At 44.3% G+C, this 22588-nt stretch overlaps 1 protein-coding gene across 2 annotated transcripts in view; it reads left to right on the plus strand.

Moving 5' to 3' along the window:
• The window catches only part of DMXL1 (Dmx like 1), a 222789-nt gene that overhangs the window by 62815 nt on the left and 137386 nt on the right, over positions 1-22588 (plus strand). For both annotated transcript variants that reach the window (XM_089673106.1, XM_089673173.1), the window contains exons 5-10: positions 3691-3823; positions 4289-4355; positions 5074-5252; positions 11064-11250; positions 15397-15565; positions 17445-17654. In XM_089673106.1, the coding sequence (XP_089529232.1) occupies positions 3691-3823; positions 4289-4355; positions 5074-5252; positions 11064-11250; positions 15397-15565; positions 17445-17654 (945 nt within the window). The remainder of the gene's footprint in view (positions 1-3690; positions 3824-4288; positions 4356-5073; positions 5253-11063; positions 11251-15396; positions 15566-17444; positions 17655-22588) is intronic.

Here is a 22588-nt window from a genome sequence, read left to right on the forward strand (position 1 = left end):
ACCTGCAGCAGAGAGACCCCCAGAGTCCTTATTGTTGCTGAGGACAACAGTGACCTAAGTGATCTCTCCCTACCCACGTGCATCTCTCAGGGTTTGATTACAGTCTGTCTACATGGACACATAGGATAGCATGCTGGGGAGTTTACTGGCTGTAGAAAAAAACATCAAAAGCCAAAAACAGTAGCTGTAAAAACGTCCAGTGTGCATAAGGACTTAATCTCTGGCCCATTGTTTCTCCTGGTCACCAGGCATACCAGCTGCAAAACAGCATAACTGTGTTTGCCTGGGCTGTTGGGACACCTGAGGTTGGGACAGGGGTTCTGAGGAGTCGGAAATGATGCCATTGAGAAGGAAGGGGTACAAGTAACTGTGCAGTAAGTAGCACCAGAATACAGAGTGGCACTACCTGCCTCACTGGTATGCTTGGTCCAGCATTCTTCCCAACTGCCTTCTAAATGACCCAGTGTGCTGTGAAGAATACGTTGCATCATTACCCTTGCTTGCTGGACCATCTGTGGTCATGTGGATCCTACTGACACATTACCCTTCACATGCTGGTGCAGGGCATTTTATGCCTTTTGGGCAAAATAATGGCAGGTGGGATGTAGCAAGGGCCAGATCTTGTAGGATAGGTCCTGTTTGACGAGCTGTAATGGGAGCAGCTGCAAAGCCAACATTTTAAACTACCATTGAGATGCTGGGTATCGGGGGATTCAAGCAGACTTTTTTTTTCTGCTGCAGCAGCTGCTGAAGAGAGACCTGATTGATGCAGGATGCTGATGGAGACAGTGGTATTGGAGACTTATGAAGAGTTTTAAGCCTTTTGCGTGACCCTACTTGGTCTAGCCTCTAAAACATCCCTTTCAGTCTCTAAAGATGATGCTGCGGATGCAGCTGGGGAATTTTGTGGATGAGGGTAGAGATGAAAAGTGAAAAATGAGGAGGAGCTTTTGCTGCCGACTTGTATCATTGAGGTGCTGCTCCAGCTGAGCATAGTGGAGCAGATAAAAGTAGAAGAAAAGCCTAACTATAACTATTCTTAAAAATATCTCCCCTTTTTCTGCTGTATAACTTGACTGTACTTTTCTATCCTCAATCTGCTGTAGTCCTATGATCCCACAATTCTGGCTTCCTGTATCAGTGAGCGTCTGCTGCAGGGGAGAGGAGGGAGTTCCGTCAATGGTTGGGCCATGTGCCTATGGGTTATGTCACGGCTCCTGGAATTCCCAGCCATTGTCAAGCACTGCTTTACACAGAGCTGCAGGATTACATGACTGGAGCAGAGTCAAAAATAGGTACACACACCTTTTCATATACAGGTCAGGCAAAGTAGGTAGGAGGAGGGGGGAGGGAACATTTTTAAAATCAAGGTTTCTTCTACTTTGTGTCTCCTCATGCAGGTGGTACCCAAGTTGCTGGTAGTTGTACCACAGCTTGTATGTTTTAGGCAATGTCTCCAGACCTCAAAGGTGCTTTAGGCAGCAGATGTTTTAAAAATAGACACAGATGGCAGAGCTCTGTGGATTGGCCATGAGGAAAGCAGTAGCCTGTACCTGTGGGGCAGTGTATTCTGGTGAAATAGGAAAGCTGCACCCTCTGGTCCTCTGCCAGCTGCACCATATCTGGACAAAATTATCCCCTACTGTTTTTGCCTCTTTTGCTCTTCCTCTCCAATATCTGGCAACTGTGCATGGGAGCCCACTTGGTGGTAAGCTGCAGGAATATCTCTGCCTCCTGCTGCTCCCTGCTTGATGCCTCCTTCTATTGGTTTTGGTGCTCTTTCTTCTTCATCTTCAATATCTGAAACTAGGAATTCTTGTACATGACCAAGATCCTCCTCCTGCAGCAAGTGACTCATTGTGTGAAGAAATCATTTCATCGACTCCTCCAGGCTAGTTATGTGGGGCTATGGCAGGAGGAGGAGGAAGAAGAGGGTGCATCAGCAGCAGTTGCAGACTGCTAGCATGAACTGAGTGATTTTCAGGCAGTTATACTCAATTGGTGCTTCTGTCAGCCCTCTTGCATTAGACAAAAGTTTTTGGGCCACACAGTGGCTGCATACAGACAAATGCCGCTGCTGCTTGGGAATTTTGACAGCCACCACTAACCGCTAAGCTACCTGACCTAAGTTCAGAGGCCAGGTTATTGTTGGTATAGTTGCTATGGCAGTAAAATTGAGCATTAGTTTGCAGTGTCTGCAAACTGCAAATGGGTTGAGTTCACTTTAAATCCATGCTTGGCCTGAACCTTGTTCCTATTTGCCAATTTGAGATATGGCTTTTTCATTTAAACTATCCCTTAATGGCGAAGTCATCTCTCACTGTTTTCTTTCTGGAATATTTGCCACATTCTCCTTCAGTCATTCTGTATAAACCTATGAACTGCAAATGAACCAAGAGCTTGTCTCATGCTGGTCTTTTTCCAGACATAGTAGCTCTCTTTTTAGTTTTCCTTTAAAAACATTAATTGAAATTGCTATGCTTTTTCCTAGCTTCCTAGTAACACTACTATGTGTTCTAGTGTGCTGTGTTGGAAAACATGCTACAGATCCATTTTTATGGCCTCTTCCTTTTGCATTTGAAGCACATTCAAAATAAATGAACTGTCTTAACGCATTGCCCATTAATGCAACACACTGGGATGGAGACGTGTTATCCCGGTCTGTCACCTAACAAGCTCCTGTGGTTTAACCCGTTGCTAAAAGGATTCAATTATTTATGTTTTATCATGTATGGATCTTCTCATGGTGTTTAACTGGCTGTTTAGCAGTGGCACCTATATATCTTTTCTACAATTACAACATGCCTTTCTAATACTGCACACCGTGTACTGGCTGTCTAAGATTGTGGCACACAGTTTGACATCAAAGTTGACTTAAGTATGCTGCTATAAAACATAAAAAGGATGTACCAAATAAAAAAGGGTTTAGAAGCCTATTATAGTTTTCTGGGGCTGTCCGTTGTTGTCCATAGTCATGAAATTATTTTTTTAACCCTTTTGTGCTTTAAAAGTGTATGTTCTGTAAGTCAGTTGCCTAAAGAAGGGGCCCTGCGTGGCTCCGAAACATTGCCTTATGTATGCCATGTGACCAGGAGAATAAAGCTTTGGATCCTCTTGAATCCTTGGTGTGCTGGTGATGTCTCTTTACCTGTATGTCCACAGACACACAAAACCACACCCTGTACGCCCTCCTCTCCCTGCTCTTAGGATTTGATCACTGGCTCCTGCGGTTATCGGTGCAGCCTGTGAAAGTATGGAGAGGGGAGAGAAGAACTGCAGCCAGTCACAGTGCTCGAAATACATGAAAACAGATGTAGGATGTACATTTACACATTAGTAGACTCATGGGATAGCTTAAGCACTGACCAGCAGTTTGATAAATAAACTTAATTGCTATTTTCAGGTATCCCAAAATATGTACTGTACATTGACTATACCTTGCTTGGGTATGGTGTTTCCAGTTGAATTTTTTTAATTTTTATTTTTAGAACAGGATTTGTTATACTGTTCATTCAGACTTGGGATGTGCACACGTGTTGCACTGCACAGCCAGGTATTTCTTAGATCAGCAACATCATTACTCCTGACTATTTTGCAGTGAGGTGAACCGAGTAATAGATACATTTATTTATTTTTCCTATTTGCCTGGCTTTAAGTACATTATATATCATTGTTTCACTATTATTTTAGGAACACGCCTACTAATTGGATCAAGCAGCCTACAGCTATGGTCCAGTACTTCTTTGGAAAAGCTATCCAATGAGGACTGTCAGGAAAACACAGATACAGACTTTGCAAACTGGAAATGTGTCTGGCAGTGCAGGTAAATATATGTGCAGTGTAACCCGCATGTATGTTATGTACAGAGGAGCATCCCATGAAATTGCTATTGATGATTTTTGCTAAAAGTTGATAATTGTGCAAGCTTCTTCCCCAAATGGACAACATGAATCAGTATTTCCATATGCCACAGAAGTAAATACATTATGTATATTCATCCAAATGCTGTAGTTACATGGTGACAGAATGCACCAACAAATGTTGACAGGTTTTACCAACCGAGCTGTTCAGTTTTTCCAGGCTTGTGGTCAGTTTTTCATTGCAACAAGGCCTATTCTGCTGACATGAGCTCTCCAGCAGTTTGGTCTTAGATTTGCCTTTGGGTCAGTATGCCAATTTGTTTGGTTTCTTTTGAGCTCATGGGTTTTCTCTAGAGAAATAATGTTAAAACACAATTAGTAGATTATTTGTGTCACATACTCAATCTTTTTAACATTTCATCTTTCAGAACAGCGTTTTCTGTACATTTAATGAAATTTTCCCCAGATGGAGAATTTTTTGCTACTGCTGGAAAGGTAATTAGCACATTATGTGCATTTTTATTATGTAAGGAAAGTATACTTGTCTTTACCTATGTAAGAAGAGTAAACCACTTCCCTTTTTGGTCTTATGCACACTTCAGCTCAAAGAAGCTGCTTCTAAAGGAGTTTCAGCTGTTTTTAGCTTTTATTTTATTCTACCTGTAAACTCCCCTCCATGTTAGCCTGGTTGTCCATGCACACTATAGGAGTTTTCAGGAATTTAGTGGCAGGGAAGTTTACAGGCTGAAAAAAAAACATCACTTTTGCGTTCAGGAGAGGAGCTTTTGAGCATAAAAAGAAATGCTCAAAAGTGAAAAAATGCGCATCTAGCTAATAGAGTGCATTAACGCCAGATACGTGAACAGCATGCAGATTTGCGAAAACTCCTTTTGTGGGAAAATTATTTTGAGCTTCACTGTGCATGAGACCTTATATTGTACTTTGTATCTATCTGTCCCCTAGTTGTCTCTCCTGTATAACAAAGTCTACAGTTACTCTAGCCGGTGTTGAGGAAAACTAATCCAAAGGACTGTGATCAATATCAAAAAAGGTCTTCTCTTTTCAGTCATTTCAATCTTATTTTGTCATGCAAGTATTTGTATCACTGCAGCTGTCGGCAGAATACTAATCTCTATGCTGTGCTGATAAGATGTTTTATTCTCATGATCCTTCTTTTCTTTACCTGCATGCTATTATTGATCTCTTCCCACAGGATGACTGCCTGGTTAAGGTTTGGTACAATACTGAAAGCTGGCACTCTGCAGTTACGTCTCCTGTTACAAGTCCAGAGAAAGAAGGTCAAGGAGAAGTAGACTTTTCTTTCATCTATCTTGCTCACCCTAGAGCAGTAAATGGATTTTCATGGCGAAAAACTAGTAAATTCATGCTCCGGTCAGTACTTTCTGTGAGGCATATTGTTTTGGTAATACCATATCTGATTAATTTTATGGTGTACAGTGGATATAAAAAGTCTACACACCCCTGTTAAAATGTCAGGTTTCTGTGATGTAAAAAAAATTAGACAAAGATAAATCATCTCAGAACTTTTTCCACCTTTAATGTGACCTATAAACTATACAACTCAATTGACATAAACACATAAAAAACAAAAAAAATGTGGTTGAATAAGTGTGCACACTTTCTTATAACTGGGGATGGAGCTGTGTTCAGAATTAAACAATCACATTCAAAATCATGTTAAATAGGAGGCAGTACACACCTGCCATCTTTAATGTGCCTCTGATTAACCCCAGATAAAGTTCAGCTGTTTTAGTAGGTCTTTCCTGACATTTTCTTAGTCACATCCGACAGCAAAAGCCATGGTCTGCAGAGATTCATGCTGCCGCGGTTTTCACGTCCCTCCCAGATTGCGTCAGATTACCCGTCAGTACACCAGTAATAGCATTTAACCCCTTGATTGCCAGAAACATGCTGATACACAATAAACCTCCATTGCTAGTATAGTGTCTGAACGTATCAATATCTTTGATCAGATCAGCACTATACCAGCGTTCACATTAGTATAGTGTCCCACAAAATGCAGTGTTAGCGGGATCAGCCCCAGCACCTGCCAGCACTTGCATTTAGCCCCTACACTTACTCCCCCTCCCTTCTCCTCCGGCAAGTGCAGTGTCAGTAGGTCACTGCCACTTGATACATTGCACACAGAACCAAAGTGTTTGCCTGATCTCTACAAGCACTTGCCGGTAAGTTTTTATGACTCTCATATGCAGCAGAGTGCCATTACTAGAGCCGCTCTACCTTTTGGTGAACCGGCGAGCACCAGTGGCCTAGTACATCCTGGTCTCTCACATACCTCTTAGATTGTAAGCTCCAAGGAGCAGGGCACTCCTAACCCTCTTGTATTGAACTGTATTGTTGCTGTATTGCCTCCCGTTATGTTGTAAAGCGCTGAGCAAACTGTTGGCGCTATATAAATCCTGTATAATAATAATACCAGCACTGCAGTACGACTTGGTAATGTGTGCGAGTCCCATAAGTGCAGTACAAGCTGGTGCGGTGGCAAGCACAAGTATTGTCCCGCAACCACCAGGAATTCTCACACAGGCCCGTAGAGCCCATAGTATCCTTCCGGATGTGCTTGCAAATCCCAATTGGCAGCCCACAAATTCTGCAGCACCCTTACTTCCCCCATTCACTGCCCAACCCGGTATTCAGGTGGAAACAACTACTCGCCTTGTTTTTTTTTTTTTTAACTGTTTTTCACAGAAGATCTGTATGCACTGATTGTGGATCAAAGCAATTTATATGCACAACAATTATCGCCGCCAACCCACATTCAAACCTTGCCAGACCATTTGCATGGAAACCCAATATGGTTTCCGAATTTAAATATTTTTTGGGCCTAACGCTCAACATGGGCATTACTGAAAAAAAATTAATTGCGTTTGTATTGGTCCACAGACCCGATTCATCATATGCCGTGTTCTCTGCTGCCATGGCCAGACATAGATATGAGAGTATAATGTGTTTTATACATTTCAATGACAATACACTCTGTTGTCCTCAGGGTGACCCTGAATTTGACCGGCTCCACAAAATTCGGTCCCTTGTAAATCACCTTAACCAAAAATTTGCAGGTGTCTATACTCACCAGCAAAACATCTACGTTGATGAGTCCCTCAATTTTTCTGGCCGCTTTGCATTCAAACAATTTCTCCCCAGCAAGTGTGCCAGATATGGGGTCAGCATGTATAAGACCTGTGAGAGGGCAACAGGCTATACATATAAGTTTCAGATTTAAGAGGGAAAAGATAGTCACGTGGAGCCCCCTGAATGCCCAGACTACATGGGGAGTAGTGGCAAGATAGTTGGGACTTGGTGTCATCCTTTTTTCTATATGGTGTACCACTTATACGTGGACAATTTTTATTCAAGCATGCCACTATTTAGACATTTGTACAATCTTGGAATTGGCGCATGTGGCACCGTGCGACCTCATGTGTGCCCACCATTAGAAGTGGGTGGATGCAGGGTGATACATTCTAATGGTGGGCATACCACACACTTTTTCTGGCAAAGAACATCGCATATATACCCAGCAAGGACCAGCGACGGTACATCACTGGACTTTGAATGATTACAGCTGCAGGCATCATCCTGGTATTGTTTTTTTCAGCTGGCGATCAGCTTTCATGTAAAAGCAATCCTAGTGGATAATTAGCTGCAGGATTGCTTTTACAAGCAGCGGGAGACTGTGCCCCCCCTCCCCCATGGTCTTCTCGGGTAGTCCCGTGCCACCAGGGGAACCTGAGAATGCAGCCAGTGTTTCTGCCAGCTGACCATAGAGCTGGTTGGAGACCGGAATGGTGCCAATCATCTCTATAGTCCAAGAAATTGGAAGCTACCATCATTTCATCACTTCAGTTTCACAGGATATAAAGAGCGCCATTTGTAAATTGGGAAAGCATCTGATCACACCGATCTTGGTTTGATTAGATAATGTAAGGGCAGAGGAGATGTCTAGAGTCTGATAGACCCCAGATTTCTCAAAAAAGAATATATGACAATGCCCATTGAAGTTATAGGGGATATTTTCATTCCCTGTGATAGCATTAAAAGTGATTAAAAAAAAAAAATAAATTAAAGGGACAGTGTAAAAATAATTTACAAAATATCAAAATAACTTAAAAAAAGAACCCTCAACCCCCCCCCCCCCCCACGCATGTAGACCTGCGTGCGCGAGCGTTGACCCTGTGTCTGTATGTAAACAGCGGTTGCACCATGCATGCGCGGTATCCCTGTGAATGTCAGATCAAGGGCAGTAATTCTAGAACTAGACCTCCTCTCTAAATCTAAAAAGGTAGCTTGTAAAGGCTTTTAAAATGTATGCAGTTTGTCACCATTGCACGGGGCATGCGCAGTTTTAAAGCATGTTATGTTTGATATCTATTTACTCGGCATACCATCCTCTTTTATATTTTACAAAACAATTGGCCAATATTTTGTGGTTTTGTGCATTAAAAGTAAAAACAAGTGTGTTTTTTTTTTTTCATTTGCGTTTGAAAAATCGCTGCGCAAGCACTACGTGACATAAAAATTTGCAGCACCCACCATTTTATTCACTAGGGTGTTTGCTTTAAAAAAATATATAATATTTGGGGGTTTAAATTAATTTCCTAGCAAAAAATACTGAATTTTTTTTTTCCATGTGAACAAAAAGTGCCAGAAAAGGCTTGATCTTCAGGTGGTTAGATGGTGGAGTAATGTGTGGCATAAACTTCTAATGCTGGGCATGAAATGCCCCACCCCCCAAAACAACCCCTTTTTGGAAAGTAGACACCCCAAACTATTTGCTGAGAGGTATGTTGAATCAATAGAAGAATTTATTTCTTTACCACAAATTTTTGGAAAATGACAAAAAAAAAAAAATCTTTTTTTTTCACCCAAAATTGTCTCTTAAATGATTTATTGCTCACACATGCCATGGGTATATGTGGAATTACTCCCCAAAATACATTCTGCTACTTCTCCCGAGTATGGGGGTACCATATGTGAGAGACGTTTCGGCAGTCTAGCCAAGTACAGGACCCCAAAATCCAATAGGCTCCTTCAGGCTTTGAAAGGTCTTTATTTCCTCATTACACTTCCTGACGACCTATCACAGTTTCGAAGGCCCTGAAATGCCAGGATAGCACCAACACCCCCCCCCCTCCCCCCCAATAACCCCTTTTTGGAAAGTAGACACCCCAAGGAATTTGATAAGAAGCATCGTGAGTATTTTGCTGATCTCGTTTGTTGCCACACGTTTTTGGAAAATGAAGAAAGGAAACAAATATTTTTTCTTTATTTATATTTCAAAACCTTGTGAGAAAAAATTATATCTGCAAAATACTCACCTCCTTCTTAAATTCCTCGGGGTGTCTACTTTACAAAAAGGGCTCATTTGGGGTGGGGTGGGGGTTGGTGCTATCCTGGCTTTTCAGGGCCTTCGAAACTGTGATAGGTAGTGAGGAAGTGAAATGAGGACGTTATGCACCTTCAGGCTTTCTAAGTGGTCATTGGATTTCAGGCTCCTGTATGTGGCTTCCAAAAAGTCTCACACATGTGGTATCTCCATACTTGGTAGAAGTAGCAGAATGTATTTTGGGGTGTAATTCCACATATACCCACATATACCCATGGCTTGTGTGAGAAATATATCATTTAAATGACAACTTTGTGTCATTTTCCAGAAACTTGTGGGAAAAAAAAAATATTCCATAGACTCAATATGCCTCTCATCAGATAGCTTAGGGTGTCTACTTTCCGAAAAGGGGTCATTTGCGGGTGTTTGTACTGCCCTTGTATTTTAGCACCTCGAGAAATGTGATGGGCAGTCAGAAAGTAAAAGCTGTGTAAATTCCATTATCTATACCATAGTTTGTAGATGTTATAGCTTTCACACAAAGTACTAAATATACACTTATTGGGATTTGTTTAACCAAAAACATGTAGCAGAATACATTTTGGCCTAAATTTATGATGACATTTGAGTTTTTTGGATATTTTTTATGACTGAAATTAGAAAATATTGTTTTTTTAGAAAAAAAAAATGTTTTTTCTTCAAAAATTTTCTGTTTATAGCACCAAAAATAAAAAGCGCACAGGTGTTCAAATACCACCAACAGAAAGCTCTATGTGTGTGAAAAAAAAACTATGAATTTCATTTATGTACCGTATTGCATGACCGGGCAATTGTCAGTTAAACTAGTGCAGCTCTGTATAGCAAAAAAAATGGTGCAAATTGCAGTATCTATACCATAGTTTGTAGACGCTAGAACTTTCACACAAAGTGAAATGCCTCTCATCAGATAGCTTAGGGTGTCTACTTTCCGAAAATGGGTCATTTGGGGCTGTTTTTATTAACTTGGTATTTTAGCACCGCATGAAATGTGATGGGCAGTCAGAAAGTAAAAGCTGTGTAAATTCCATTATACATACCATAGTTTGTAGATGCTATAACTTTCACACAAAGCAATCAATATACACATTTTGGTTTTGTTTTTTTACCACAAGCATGTAGCAGAATACATTTTGACCTAAATTTATAACTAACTTTGAGTTTACTATATATTTTCTATAGCCATTTCTTCAAAATGTTTGAATTTTTTTTATTTATAGCACAAAAAATAAAAACCGCACAGGTGATGAAATACCACCGAAAGAAAGCGCTGTTTGTGTGTAAAAAAAGGACATACATTTCATTTGGGTACAGCATTTATAGCTGCTGGCAATAATCGTATGTTAAAAATCCAACATGCTGGTTGTGCCCAAGTGTATCAACTTTAGTACAATCAGCCTGCCTATAGATGGATCAAATCTCGGTCGGTTTCTGCTGAACCAGCCAAGGTTCGATGCATCTATGGCTGGCTTTAGTGAATTGTTTTCTTTTAACAAAACCCACTTAAGTTGGAAGTAAGGCTGCCTTTTTCTGTTATAAATAGGGTAGTATGATATTCCAGGTTCACCCTATAAAGTATAAAACATTGCTTTCTATCTTATTCTTTTTTTTTTTTTTTTTTTTTTCCTGAAGCTTTGCTGAAAACTATCCTAAGTATGCAACTTTGTTATAAACGGTAGACATTTTTCTGTAGATCCCTAATTATATGTGATTTGTGCTGCAATGTTTCGTTACTGCTTTTTTTTGTTTTTTTTTTTTTTTTTCCTTAACTGGGTGTGTTTTATTTATTTATTTTACAGAGGATCTGTGTGTAATGTTCTTCTGACATGCTGCAAGGACAACATTTGCCGTTTGTGGGCTGAGACACTACTGCCCAACGATAGCCTGTTATGTGGCGATTCGTTCAGTCAAAAAGTTGAGCCAGATAGCTTGAATAATTTCAAAAGAAACCCTTCTAATAAAGAGCGAGTACAGAGTGCAATAGAGGTATGAGCAGTAAAGAGTTTGTTTTAAGTATTCAAGTGACTGAGTGTATTAAAGTGTGTAAACACCTTTGTTATTTTGACACAGAAAAAGTACTACTAACTGTACCTGAGTGTATCTTTCTTATATTGTAATTTTTAAAGATCAGCTGTTTGTCCTATCTCTTGTAAAAGAGCATTGAAAGTTTGCCATGTGCAGAAACCCATAGTAGTCAGGATTGGTTACTGTAATCAGACCAGTGAAAAATCTGAAGCTGCTTATGGGTTATTGTACAGTACTTTGATCATTGTCCTGCTGAATGCTGAACCAAAAGGGAATGGCTAAATATGCATTTGTCATATGTATATGTGAACGGTTTTATCTGCAAATTAATTTTATCTTGCGAATAGTCAGTTAAGTTTACTTTTATTGCAGAAATAAAATCATGTCTCTTCTGTAATAAAAAGCCTGTCTGTTTACAATTTCTTCACTTTCAACCCTGTTTCAGCAATATTTTCTATGCATCAGAACACTCAAAAAAAACTCTCTGGCTGGCTAATTGGTTCCTGTCTAAATTGGCCCTAGTATGTGTATGTATACGTGTGAGGTGAGGGACCTTAGGTTCTAAACTGCTTGAGGGCAGGAATTGATGTGAATGTACAATAAATTGTTTTATAAATGCCTGTAACAAAATAAATATGCCTGCTCCTCTAGCCAAGCCTGCCTATAATCCATTATTGAATGCATTGATAGGATTTGTTTGATAAGAGACCAGCAGGGCATGTTTGGCACAGGTGAATGGTATTTGTGGATATCTGGAGAGCCAGAGTGATGCTGTGGTTTAAGTCGTCATAAATTTATTTCCATCATTTGCACTTTAGTTTGTAACATTATAATGTAGTCTGCAGTAAAGTTTTTAAATTACATTGCCATAGCCATTATTGAAGTCAGAGCATCACAGAATGGTTCATGATCTATTTTGTAATTATTTTTATTTGCTTTTCATTGGTTTCAAGTTATATTTGTTTTGACACACTGGAGCACTACACAGGTGGTAGAATAAAAATCTGATTAAAGTTGTGGGTATCATAGAAATGTAACAGACATCCCTGAATGAGTGATCCTAGGTTGCAGGAGTTGATTGGCCTAATTGGACTTTTCTAATAGAAGATAGCCTAAGACTTCGTGAGAATATCGGATGAATGTTTGTCAGTTTTTTTTTTGCATTCTAGTCTCATATTGAAAACTATTAAGTTACATTAATTCTCTTTAGAGAGAATACAACTGCAGAAGTCATATAATGTTTTCTTCCATTTCTGAGCATGTGTGGTCTTGGTCACTCGATTTTTTCCATACAAATACTATACTAACCTGAACATTTGTTCTGTTATCTTATGAGCAGATTATTCGTGCTGGTACTTTCAGATATTTCCACATGAACTGTTAATTGGCTCTCAAAAGTTGTGTACTAACGATCAGATTATCAGATGATTGTTCTGAAAACATTCCCCCCCCCCCCCCCCCATTCGATTTTCTCATGTTGTGTACTAGGTAGTGATATGAGATGCCGTTTTGCTTCTGTTTTGATCTGCCAGACAATTATGTCTATGAAAATCCAACCAGCATGTTGTGTATGTGAAGCCAGAATTTCATTTTAGTAGATGCGGATAGCATGGAGAATGGTTAAGACCAGGGGTGGACCATTTGGAAACTCTGCACTGACCGAGAGCCCGGGGTCAGTAGGGGGCCCCATGAGATGCCCCTGGTACTTTTTTCATAGGCTTTTTTGAGTTTGGGCAGGGACACAGGGGCCCCATGATCCCCTATTGCCCAGGGGCCCCATGAGTTGTCAGTCCGCCCCTAGTTAAGACCCCTATCATACAAAGCCATCACATAGTGTGTGCATTGTACATTTAACAGCTCAACAGCAGTTCTTCTTTAGCTGAAGTTTCAGCTGCAGTTGAACTTAATTGGAGACCTGTGTAAATCTGCTTTGGGCTTCTGCTGATAGGCAAATGCAGCATTCTTTTAGGTTCATTCTGCTTGCATATAAGATCTGTTGGAGGTGTGCTTCTGAGATCATTCACAGTTTGGCAGGTGGACCTCAGCTAAAGTTGACTTCCCACTAAGTTGCATTAACCTTCTTCAAGCTCCCTTTGCACTTCCATTCACCCATGTTGGGAAGAAGTAATAAGTCAACACTGACTGTTGATGGAAGAAAATAGACTGTGATTAAAGTGGTTTTAAAGGCAAGGCATTTTTTAAGTTAATGCATTACCTGCGTGAAGGTAAACAATTACCCAGTAGCTGTTTCAACCCCCTCACCTCCCTAAATACTTGATTACAAATGAATGCTGTGCTGCAACCTCCCACAGTGTTAATGTGACTCTGTAATCGGTTACATGGTGTAGGTTTCTGAAGCCTTACAAATACATAGTCTACTGGAAGGGCTGGCACAATGGTATATAGAGCAGCAAGGTAGTATTATTTGTTGTATGCAGAAAAATACAGCCAGTAAATGTCAACACATTTTGACCATTGTGGCCTTACATCTCGATCCAGTGCTGTGCCTGTCTGCAGCAAAGCTGGTCTCTGTTCCTATTGGTTCTATTGGTTTCTGCTGCTATTAATCAAATCCTGTGAGGAGGAAGTGGGAGGGAGGGGGCCAAGCCATGCTGTGTGTGTATGTGTGTGTGTGTGGAAGCGCACAGCCAAGTTGGGGAGTGAGCCCATAGGTATGCCCCCTTTAGCATGCGTTTTTGCTATGGAGGCACACACAGAAGAGGAGGAGCTGAAAATGCAGGGGGGAGGACCCCAGAAGAGGAGGTTCAGGGCTGTTCTGTACAATACCATTGCACGGAACAGGTAAGTATGACATGTTTTTTTTATTTCATTTTTTACAAAAGTATCCTTTATAACCTCTTTAAACTGTATCTGTACAAAATTAATACAAATTAAACACAGTGCTAATTAAAGTGATTGTAAACCTACAGTTTTTTTTTTCTTCCCCCTGCCGAGTACCCACATAGCAGCTGCTTGTTAATGGGCACTTGTGTGGGCTGTCTATGATCAGTCCATAGATGAGATATGTAGTTCAGTGTACACTTCAGATAGCTTGTACTTGAGAACTAGAGATGATCGCTACAGCGTGGGAGCACACACAGGAAGACACCTAACTGTAGCAGAATTAAAAAGCCATTTATTAGTGCAATCGGAGCAACTCTCATAAAAATGAACAAGGTAATCCTCATCGGAGTAGACTGCCGCTCTGCAACATTTGACCCCAGGGTTCCTACTCTGTCAATACAGTAAAACAGAAGAGCCTTGCTGGGTCATCCTTTATGGAAAGCTGGAGCATTCCGGGTACAGTGTGGAACACACTGGGGAAAGCAGGCGTGATGTCATCTGGATGTGATGCAGCATGGCTACGCATTACGGAGCATGTGTGCTCTTTCTTCAGGCCATTCAGCATCCATATTGGAAATGGTATTTATGGGCACCTAGGGTCCAGAGCACAATAAAAGCCCAGCCGGTCTCGCCCAGCAGTATACAGATGCCCAAATTGATTTGGAATAGCAAAAAATGACTAACAGTACATAAGAAACCTAAAATAAACAACTGAGATTACTAAAAGTATTTAGTAATACTAAGTATTTATTAAATATTAATTTATAAAGTAATCGATCTGTTCTTATGATTTCTTAACTCTTAAATGACCATTATGGTCTACCCGAGAGGTCAAAAAAAGCGACCCATTAAAAATATATGTAATGTGTCTAAAACACCAATTACAGATAGGTATAAAAAAAGTAAAATAGAAACTAATAATAGAGGAATCATATATATACACCCATTTTTTTACCCACATATGTCTATAGAAGGACCAGATTTGACTGCCTCTTTTGCGAAAATTAATTTCTCAATGCCTATAGCTACAGAGGTGAATAAGGGCTTTCTTTAGAGTGCTTTTCTGCTTATTTTGAATATGAAAATATTTTAGTGTGCGTAGTTAAGGCTCTGATTTCCTAAAGAATCCAATACAGTATCACAGCTAAAATATAATTTCTGTAATCAAAACGGAGCATGCATTTGCTTTTTCCTATATTTTTTTAAACTCCACTCCATTTTTACCTGAAGTATTAGTCAGCCATATTTTTCTTTCTCGGACAGTTGAACTTGAGGCATTTTCGTAGGGGCAGGAAGAGATCTTTATGCTTGGTGGCACACACAGGATATCCACCTCATCAACACGATGCTCATGATGTACATCGGAATGCCCCCTTTCATGGCAACGCACTTTGTCACTTTCACATTGCGGCTAGCATCAACCCTGCTACAGGTGAGGCAAAATCAAATTCTAAGAAAATTTGTACTAGACAAGACCTGTAGGAAACATGGATTCTTCATGATTGCAAACTTGTTAGGGTGATTGATATTTGTATGCTGTTGTAGATCATGTGTCTTTACTTTAACACCTTACCGCCCGGCCTATAGCAGATTGACGGCCGGGTGGGACACTCGCCACTGTGACTGGGCGTAATATGACGTCCATGGGACACAGCCGATGACATGTCACTATACTGGCCCGTTGCCAGTGTCATGTGACCAATCACAGCAGATCACGTCAGTTGTACACAATGGATGGCTTCCTGTCATGGCATCCATTGTATACAATTATATTGTTAGCTGTGACTGGTCAAGGAAGTCACATGATATAGACAGGGCCAATCACAGCCCATCTGAATCATGTGATCAGCTTTGCCCAATCACAGTTAATCACAACAGAAGATTGAATGAATCAGTTTCATCCAGTAACAATGATTGCAAATATCAATGAAATATATTGGTATTAGCCATCTTAATGTGTTAAAAAAACCTCCTGATCACCTGCCCAGAGTAGTTCAATGTTACCATGGTAACATTGTATTTCCTTGGTCACAGTCTGCTGAAAAATAAAATAGTAAAAAAAAGAAAAAAAATTAATAATAAAAAAATAGAAACATTTGAAAAAAAAATACATATTCAATTATCACCAAAGAAGTGTAACAGAATACATTTTGACCTACATTTATGAAGAAATGTTCTTTATTGGCAAAATTTTATAACAGAACCAAAGAAGAGTGCAGTTTTTTTTTCAAGTTTCAGGTGTTTTATTGTTTTCTTTAGCAAAAAATAAAAAACTCAGTGGTGATTAAATACCACCAAAAGAAAGCTTTATTTGTGTAAAAAAAAAAAGATAAACATTTCATATGGGTACAGTGTTGCATGACCGCGCAAGTGCGACAGCGCTGGCAGCTAAAAAATTGGCCTGGGCAGGAAGGGAGTAAAAGTGCCTGGTATTGAAGAGGTTAAAACTTGTTTTAGGTATGAATTTTGATGTGTCCAGCTTTGATGAATGTAAATATGGATATACAGTAACTAAGGTGCTGCTGCAAAAGCAGATTAAAGTGATAATCGTCTCTTCTACTGCAGTGATCTCCACTTTCTTCTGGGTCCAGTGTCGAGCAGCTCCCCTGCTGCATAGTTAACACGGGCTCGTATGCTCGGCATGTGCACCATTCACAGAATGTTTTGCATTTTTCTCAATTAATGTAAGGCATTCTTCATTTGGACTGGTGGAGATCATGTCACCACCCTGCCTCTCCACCTAGTCCAATTAAAAAACACCTTGTGATCATTGGGAAAAATGCATGGTACTCTGTAAACTGTGCCCATGCTAAGCAGGTGACTCCCTGTGGTTACTGTGCAGCAGGAAAGATGGTCAGCATGAGACCCAGAAGACAGTGGCAATCACTGTAGAATTAGAGATTACTGTGCCATAAAACTCCTGTCAGGTTTTTCTTTGCCAACACTTCCTATCTCATAGTCACAACAGAAATTGAGAGGATATCTCTGCCTGTTCTGCTGACCACTTGTACATTGGGTTTTTAATTTTCTGTGATAACAGTCACCAGAAAATATAGAGGGCATATCTTCCTAACGGGAACACAGTTGGCTATAAAAACCTAATGGATGTTCTAATCCCTCTCCACTCTATCCAAAATTAAAAAGAAAGGTTTGCTTTCTGTTATATTACAGAAGGTTAAGTTTAGTATCATGAAAAGTGCACAGGAGATTTTTTAAGATTCATTTTATAGCTGTATATTGTTTTTCTTTTATCTTCTATTCTCATTAGTTTGAATAATTGAATTAAATTTTTCTCCTGTATTTCTCTTCAGACATTCCTCTCCTTCCATCTATTTCATCAATGAGCCTCAGTGAGACAGAAGAAAAAAGTGGGCCATTCGTAGTGCACTGGCTGAATAACAAAGAGTTACATTTTTCTCTGTCTATGGAGGTCTTCCTTCAGCAGCTCAGGAAGAGTTTGGAACAGCAGTCTTCAGAGGCTTGTATAGATGAAGCAAACCAGGATGAAGGGAACTCTGAAGGTGTGTATTCCTATCACGTAAAACAGTGTGTGCGTAATAATAAGCATATTTACTTGGCATAGTAGAGTTAATTGATTATATTATATAATAATATTAAACATCCGGCATAAACATCCGGACGTCCGGCGAGACGGACGTGTCTCGGCGAGCTCCTGCTCCCCCGGCCCCAATCCGCTGCCATCTGGGCGGCAGCGGACCCTGACGGGGGCCCCACGACCCTCCGGTCCCTGTTCGCCAGCCAGGGAAGGCCACTGGACCTTTCTCCCGGAGCTCCGGGACTTGCGGCCTACCCGGCACCTGAAGCCGCGGCCTCGATTTCTGGCGCGGCCGACCAGGATCGCCGGACATCAGCCCGGACTACTGCCGCTCCGCTCCTCGGTCCCCGCCGATCAGGGGATCACCCCTGCGCCCCTACCGCTGCCATCAGGGCCCATCCGGGCCCCTGTGTCTGCTGCCGAGGTCCCCACCAACACCCACAGTCACTCCGTCCCTCCAGCGGAGCTCCGGCGGTTCGCAGCAGCCTGAGGCCTACCGCGGCACCCGAAGCCGCGGTGTTTCCTGCCAGCCGTGGCTGGAATCGCGGCGGGAATTGCGGCCGCGGCGGGACGCCTCCGCTGCTCCGGGAAGCTACCACCACCACCAACGGTCCTGCTAACCCAGGAGGGATCCACCGACGCTCCAGGACACCAGGTACTTCACCAGGGGCGCCCACTACCCACCAGGGAGCCCAACCACCATCACACCGCCAGCCTCCAGGGACTCACTCACTCAGGGATCCCACCATCCACCTGAAACCCCAAACCACCAGGGACCCTAAGCCACTATCCCTCCAGGGATCGCTACTACCCCACCAGGGATAGCACGGCCACCATCCCACCGGGGATCCCCTGCCCACCACCCCACCTGGGATTACCAGCCAGCCACCACACCAGGGAACGCTCGCCCAGCACCCTGATTTCCGGCACGCTATTCCCTCTGGCGACGCCCCGGCGACTAATGGCCCAGCACGACCCTTGAAGCTGCGGTCTCTCCTACCGGCCGCAACAGATCACGGTTGAGCACAAACCACGCAGGGCCGACGATCGCTACCGCAACGCCCCGCTCGACTCTGATGACGATCCTTCAACACCTTCAGCGCCTCACGACGCCTGGCCTCAACAACCCCAGTCACCGAGCCGCCAGCATCACCAGTCGCCGTGCCTACCATCACCCCCAGCCATCGCACCCTACGACCCCTCCACTAGCCGAACCACCGTACCCACTGAAGACATGCCACAGCACCCATGGTCGCCAGCTTACTGCACCCACAGACTGCTGCCAACCAGCTGCCGCCCTCCACCCTCACTCTACCCCTACAGAAGGACTCAAATGACTCTCCCATGGTAACACAGATTCCCCACACACCTTGCCCTGACCTGTATCCCTTCACCTCCCCTGACCCAACTGTCACCGCACCCACCCCAACATGCCTCCTGCACTCCTCCTCCTCATTTTCCTCTCCACCATCCCAAAAATCGCCTCCCTCTACCCGCCTACCCCCCCAAAACAGCTCTACATTGCCCCTTCACTACTCCCCTCTCCCCACTACGGCACTCACCACCTCCTCCTGCTACTCCACTCCCCCGTCGACCCACGTGCCACCACTATCAGACCCACACGCTCCTACACTTCCCATTCCCATGCCACCTTCCTCACCCTTCTCATTCTCCTATCTGCTGGGGACATCTCCCCGAACCCTGGCCCCTCGCCACCTCACCCCTCCTCTAGGGACCCCCCTGCTCCCGCCAGCTGCCATAACCCCCTCAACCTCATATCTGTGCCCCTTCTCCCCGCATCCATCCCCCCTCTCTCGGTTGCACTCCTGAACGCCCGCTCGGTCTGCAACAAACTTACTGCCATCCATGACCTCTTTATCTCCCGCTCCCTTAACCTCCTAGCCATCACCGAAACCTGTGTACAGGCCACTGACTCCACCTCCCCTGCGGCACTCTCCTATGGAGGTCTCGTCTGGTCCCATTCACCAAGACTGAGCGGTCACAAAGGTGGTGGGGTCGGCCTGCTCCTATCACCGCTGAGCACCTTCCAGGTCCTCCCTAATCCTCCCTCCCTAACTTTCTCCTCCTTCGAGGCTCACTGCATCCGGCTCTTCTCACCCACCCCCCTAAGGATCGCAGTGATCTACAGGCCTCCCGGATCCATACCCCGCTTCCTGGATGACTTCGCTGCCTGGCTTCCCTTCTTCCTCTCCTCTGAGCTACCAACCATCATCCTCGGGGACTTCAATATCCCCATCAATGACAACAGCCCGGCTACTTCCCAATTCCTCCACCTAACCTCCTCCTTCGCGCTCACACAGCACACTCAATCCTCCACCCACATCATTGGGAACACCCTGGACCTCGTCTTCTCCCACCTCTGTACCCTCAACCAGTTCTCTAACACCCCCTTCCCTCTCTCCGACCACCACCTCCTCACGTTCTCCATCTCCCCTTCCCCTAACTCCCCCCCCCCCCAGAGCGCCAAACCATCACCAGCCGCAACCTTCGCAACCTGAACCCGGCCCCCCTCCACTCAGCTGCCGACCGCCTACACGACAGAATCCTTCCACTGTCTTGTCCTGACCTAGCCACTAACACGTACAACGACTCACTATGAGCTACCCTAGACTCTCTGGCACCCCTAACCACACGCTACATCAAACCCAGACCGCTCCAACCATGGCAGAACGACCACACTAAATGCCTCAAACGTCGCAGTCGTGCGCTGGAGAGACTATGGCGCAAAACCAGGTCCCCCCGTTCATTCTCCCTCTACAAATCTGCCTTCCTCACTTACACCTCCTCCCTCCACGCCGCCAAGCAGGCTTACTTCGTAAACCTGATTAACACCCTCTCCTCCTGCCCTCGCCGACTGTTCTCCACCTTCAACTCCCTGCTCTCTCCCCCCCCTCCTCCACTCAGTACCTCACTCACCGCCCACGAGATTGCCACTCATTTCCACACTAAAATTGATGCTATCCGTCAGGACATAGTCAACTCGCAATCTACCTCCCCACCTAGCCTCCCCCCCCCTATCTCCCCCTCATCTCTTCCCTCCTCTGACCTCGCAACCGCACTGCCCCCCTCCACACCCAAGACCCCGCTTACCGTAACCCCACCAGCTCTGCACTCCTTCAGCCCCGCTACCACTGAGGAAGTCACCAGGGTCTTCTCTGAAGCCCGCCTCACTACCTGCCCCCTAGACCCTATCCCCTCTCGACTCCTCCAGTCACCCCCCTCTTCCCTCATCTGCTCCCTCACCCACATCTTCAATCTCTCCCTCTCTACCGGCGTATTCCCCTCCCCCCTAAAGCATGCGCACATCACCCCCATACTCAAAAAGCCCTCCCTGGACCCCTCTGACCCAAACAACCTCAGACCCATCTCCCTGCTGCCACTCACTTCCAAACTCCTGGAGCGCTTAGTCTACAACCGCCTAAGCGCCCACCTAACTGACAACAACCTCCTTGATCCACTACAGTCCGGCTTCCGTCCCCTACACTCCACCGAAACCGCCCTCCTCAAAATCACCAACGACCTACTTACCGCCAAAGCCAAAGGCGACTACTCTGTCCTCCTCCTCCTGGACCTCTCCGCGGCCTTCGACACAGTTGACCACCCCCTCCTCCTTAATAAACTACTCTCCCTTGGCATCAGAGAAACCGCTCTCTCCTGGTTCTCCTCTTACCTATCCCGACGCTCCTTCAGCGTTTCCTACAATGGTGCCACCTCCCCTTCCCTCCCCCTCTCTGTTGGGGTCCCCCAGGGCTCTGTCCTTGGACCCCTTCTCTTCTCCATCTACACCTCCTCCCTTGGCAAACTCATACACTCCCACGGCTTCAACTACCATCTCTATGCTGATGACACTCAAATTTACCTCTCCACCCCTCACCTCACCTCCACTTTCTCCGCCCGCATCACTCACCTCCTAAACGACATCTCTGACTGGATGTCGCTCCATTTCCTCAAACTCAACCTCTCCAAAACCGAGCTTCTCGTCTTCCCTCCTGCCCGCGCCCCCCCCCCCATCCTATCCATCACTACTAACATCACCACCATCAATCCCGCCCCGCAAGCCAAAGTCCTTGGGGTCATTCTGGACTCTAACCTCTCCTTCCAACCTCATGTCAAATCACTGACAAACACATGCAGGCTCCACCTCCGCAATATCGCCAAAATACGCACCTTCCTTACCCCAGACACCGCTAAACTACTTGTGCACTCCCTGATTATCTCACGCCTTGACTACTGCAACTCCCTCCTCACCGGCCTACCCCAGTGCAAACTCTCCCCGCTTCAGACCATCCTGAACTCAGCTGCCAGACTCATCCACCTCACCAGCCGCTCCACCTCTGCCACCCCCCTCTGCCTCTCCCTCCACTGGCTCCCTATCGCCCAACGCATCAAATTCAAACTACTCACTCTGACCTACAAAGCCATTCACAACACTGCCCCTAACTACCTCACCGACCTGATTCCCAAGTACCACCCTACCCGTACCCTTCGCTCTTCACAGGACCTCCTTCTATCTTGCTCCCTGGTCTCCTCCTCACACGCACGTCTGCAAGACTTCTCCAGGTCCTCCCCCATCCTCTGGAACTCACTACCCCAATCCATCAGACTGTCACCTTCCCTCCTCACCTTCAGGCGCTCCCTGAAAACCCACCTCTTTAGGGAAGCCTACCCCACCCTCACCTAACTGCTGCTCTCCTTCATTCCTCCTACCACTCCATCCCCCACAGCCACTTCCTCCTGTACCACTACCCCCTCCCTCCCAGATTGTAAGCTCGAAAGAGTAGGGCCCTCTTACCCCTCGTGTGCTGTTCGTAGCTGCTGTAATGTTTCATGTATTGTCCCCCCCTCTATTGTACAGCGCTGAGCAAACCCTTTGGCGCT

The sequence above is a fragment of the Staurois parvus genome, unplaced genomic scaffold (genome assembly GCF_062004578.1).
Source record: "Staurois parvus isolate SC_StPar_1 unplaced genomic scaffold, SC_StPar_1.0 ptg000004l, whole genome shotgun sequence".
NCBI lineage: Eukaryota > Metazoa > Chordata > Amphibia > Anura > Ranidae > Staurois > Staurois parvus.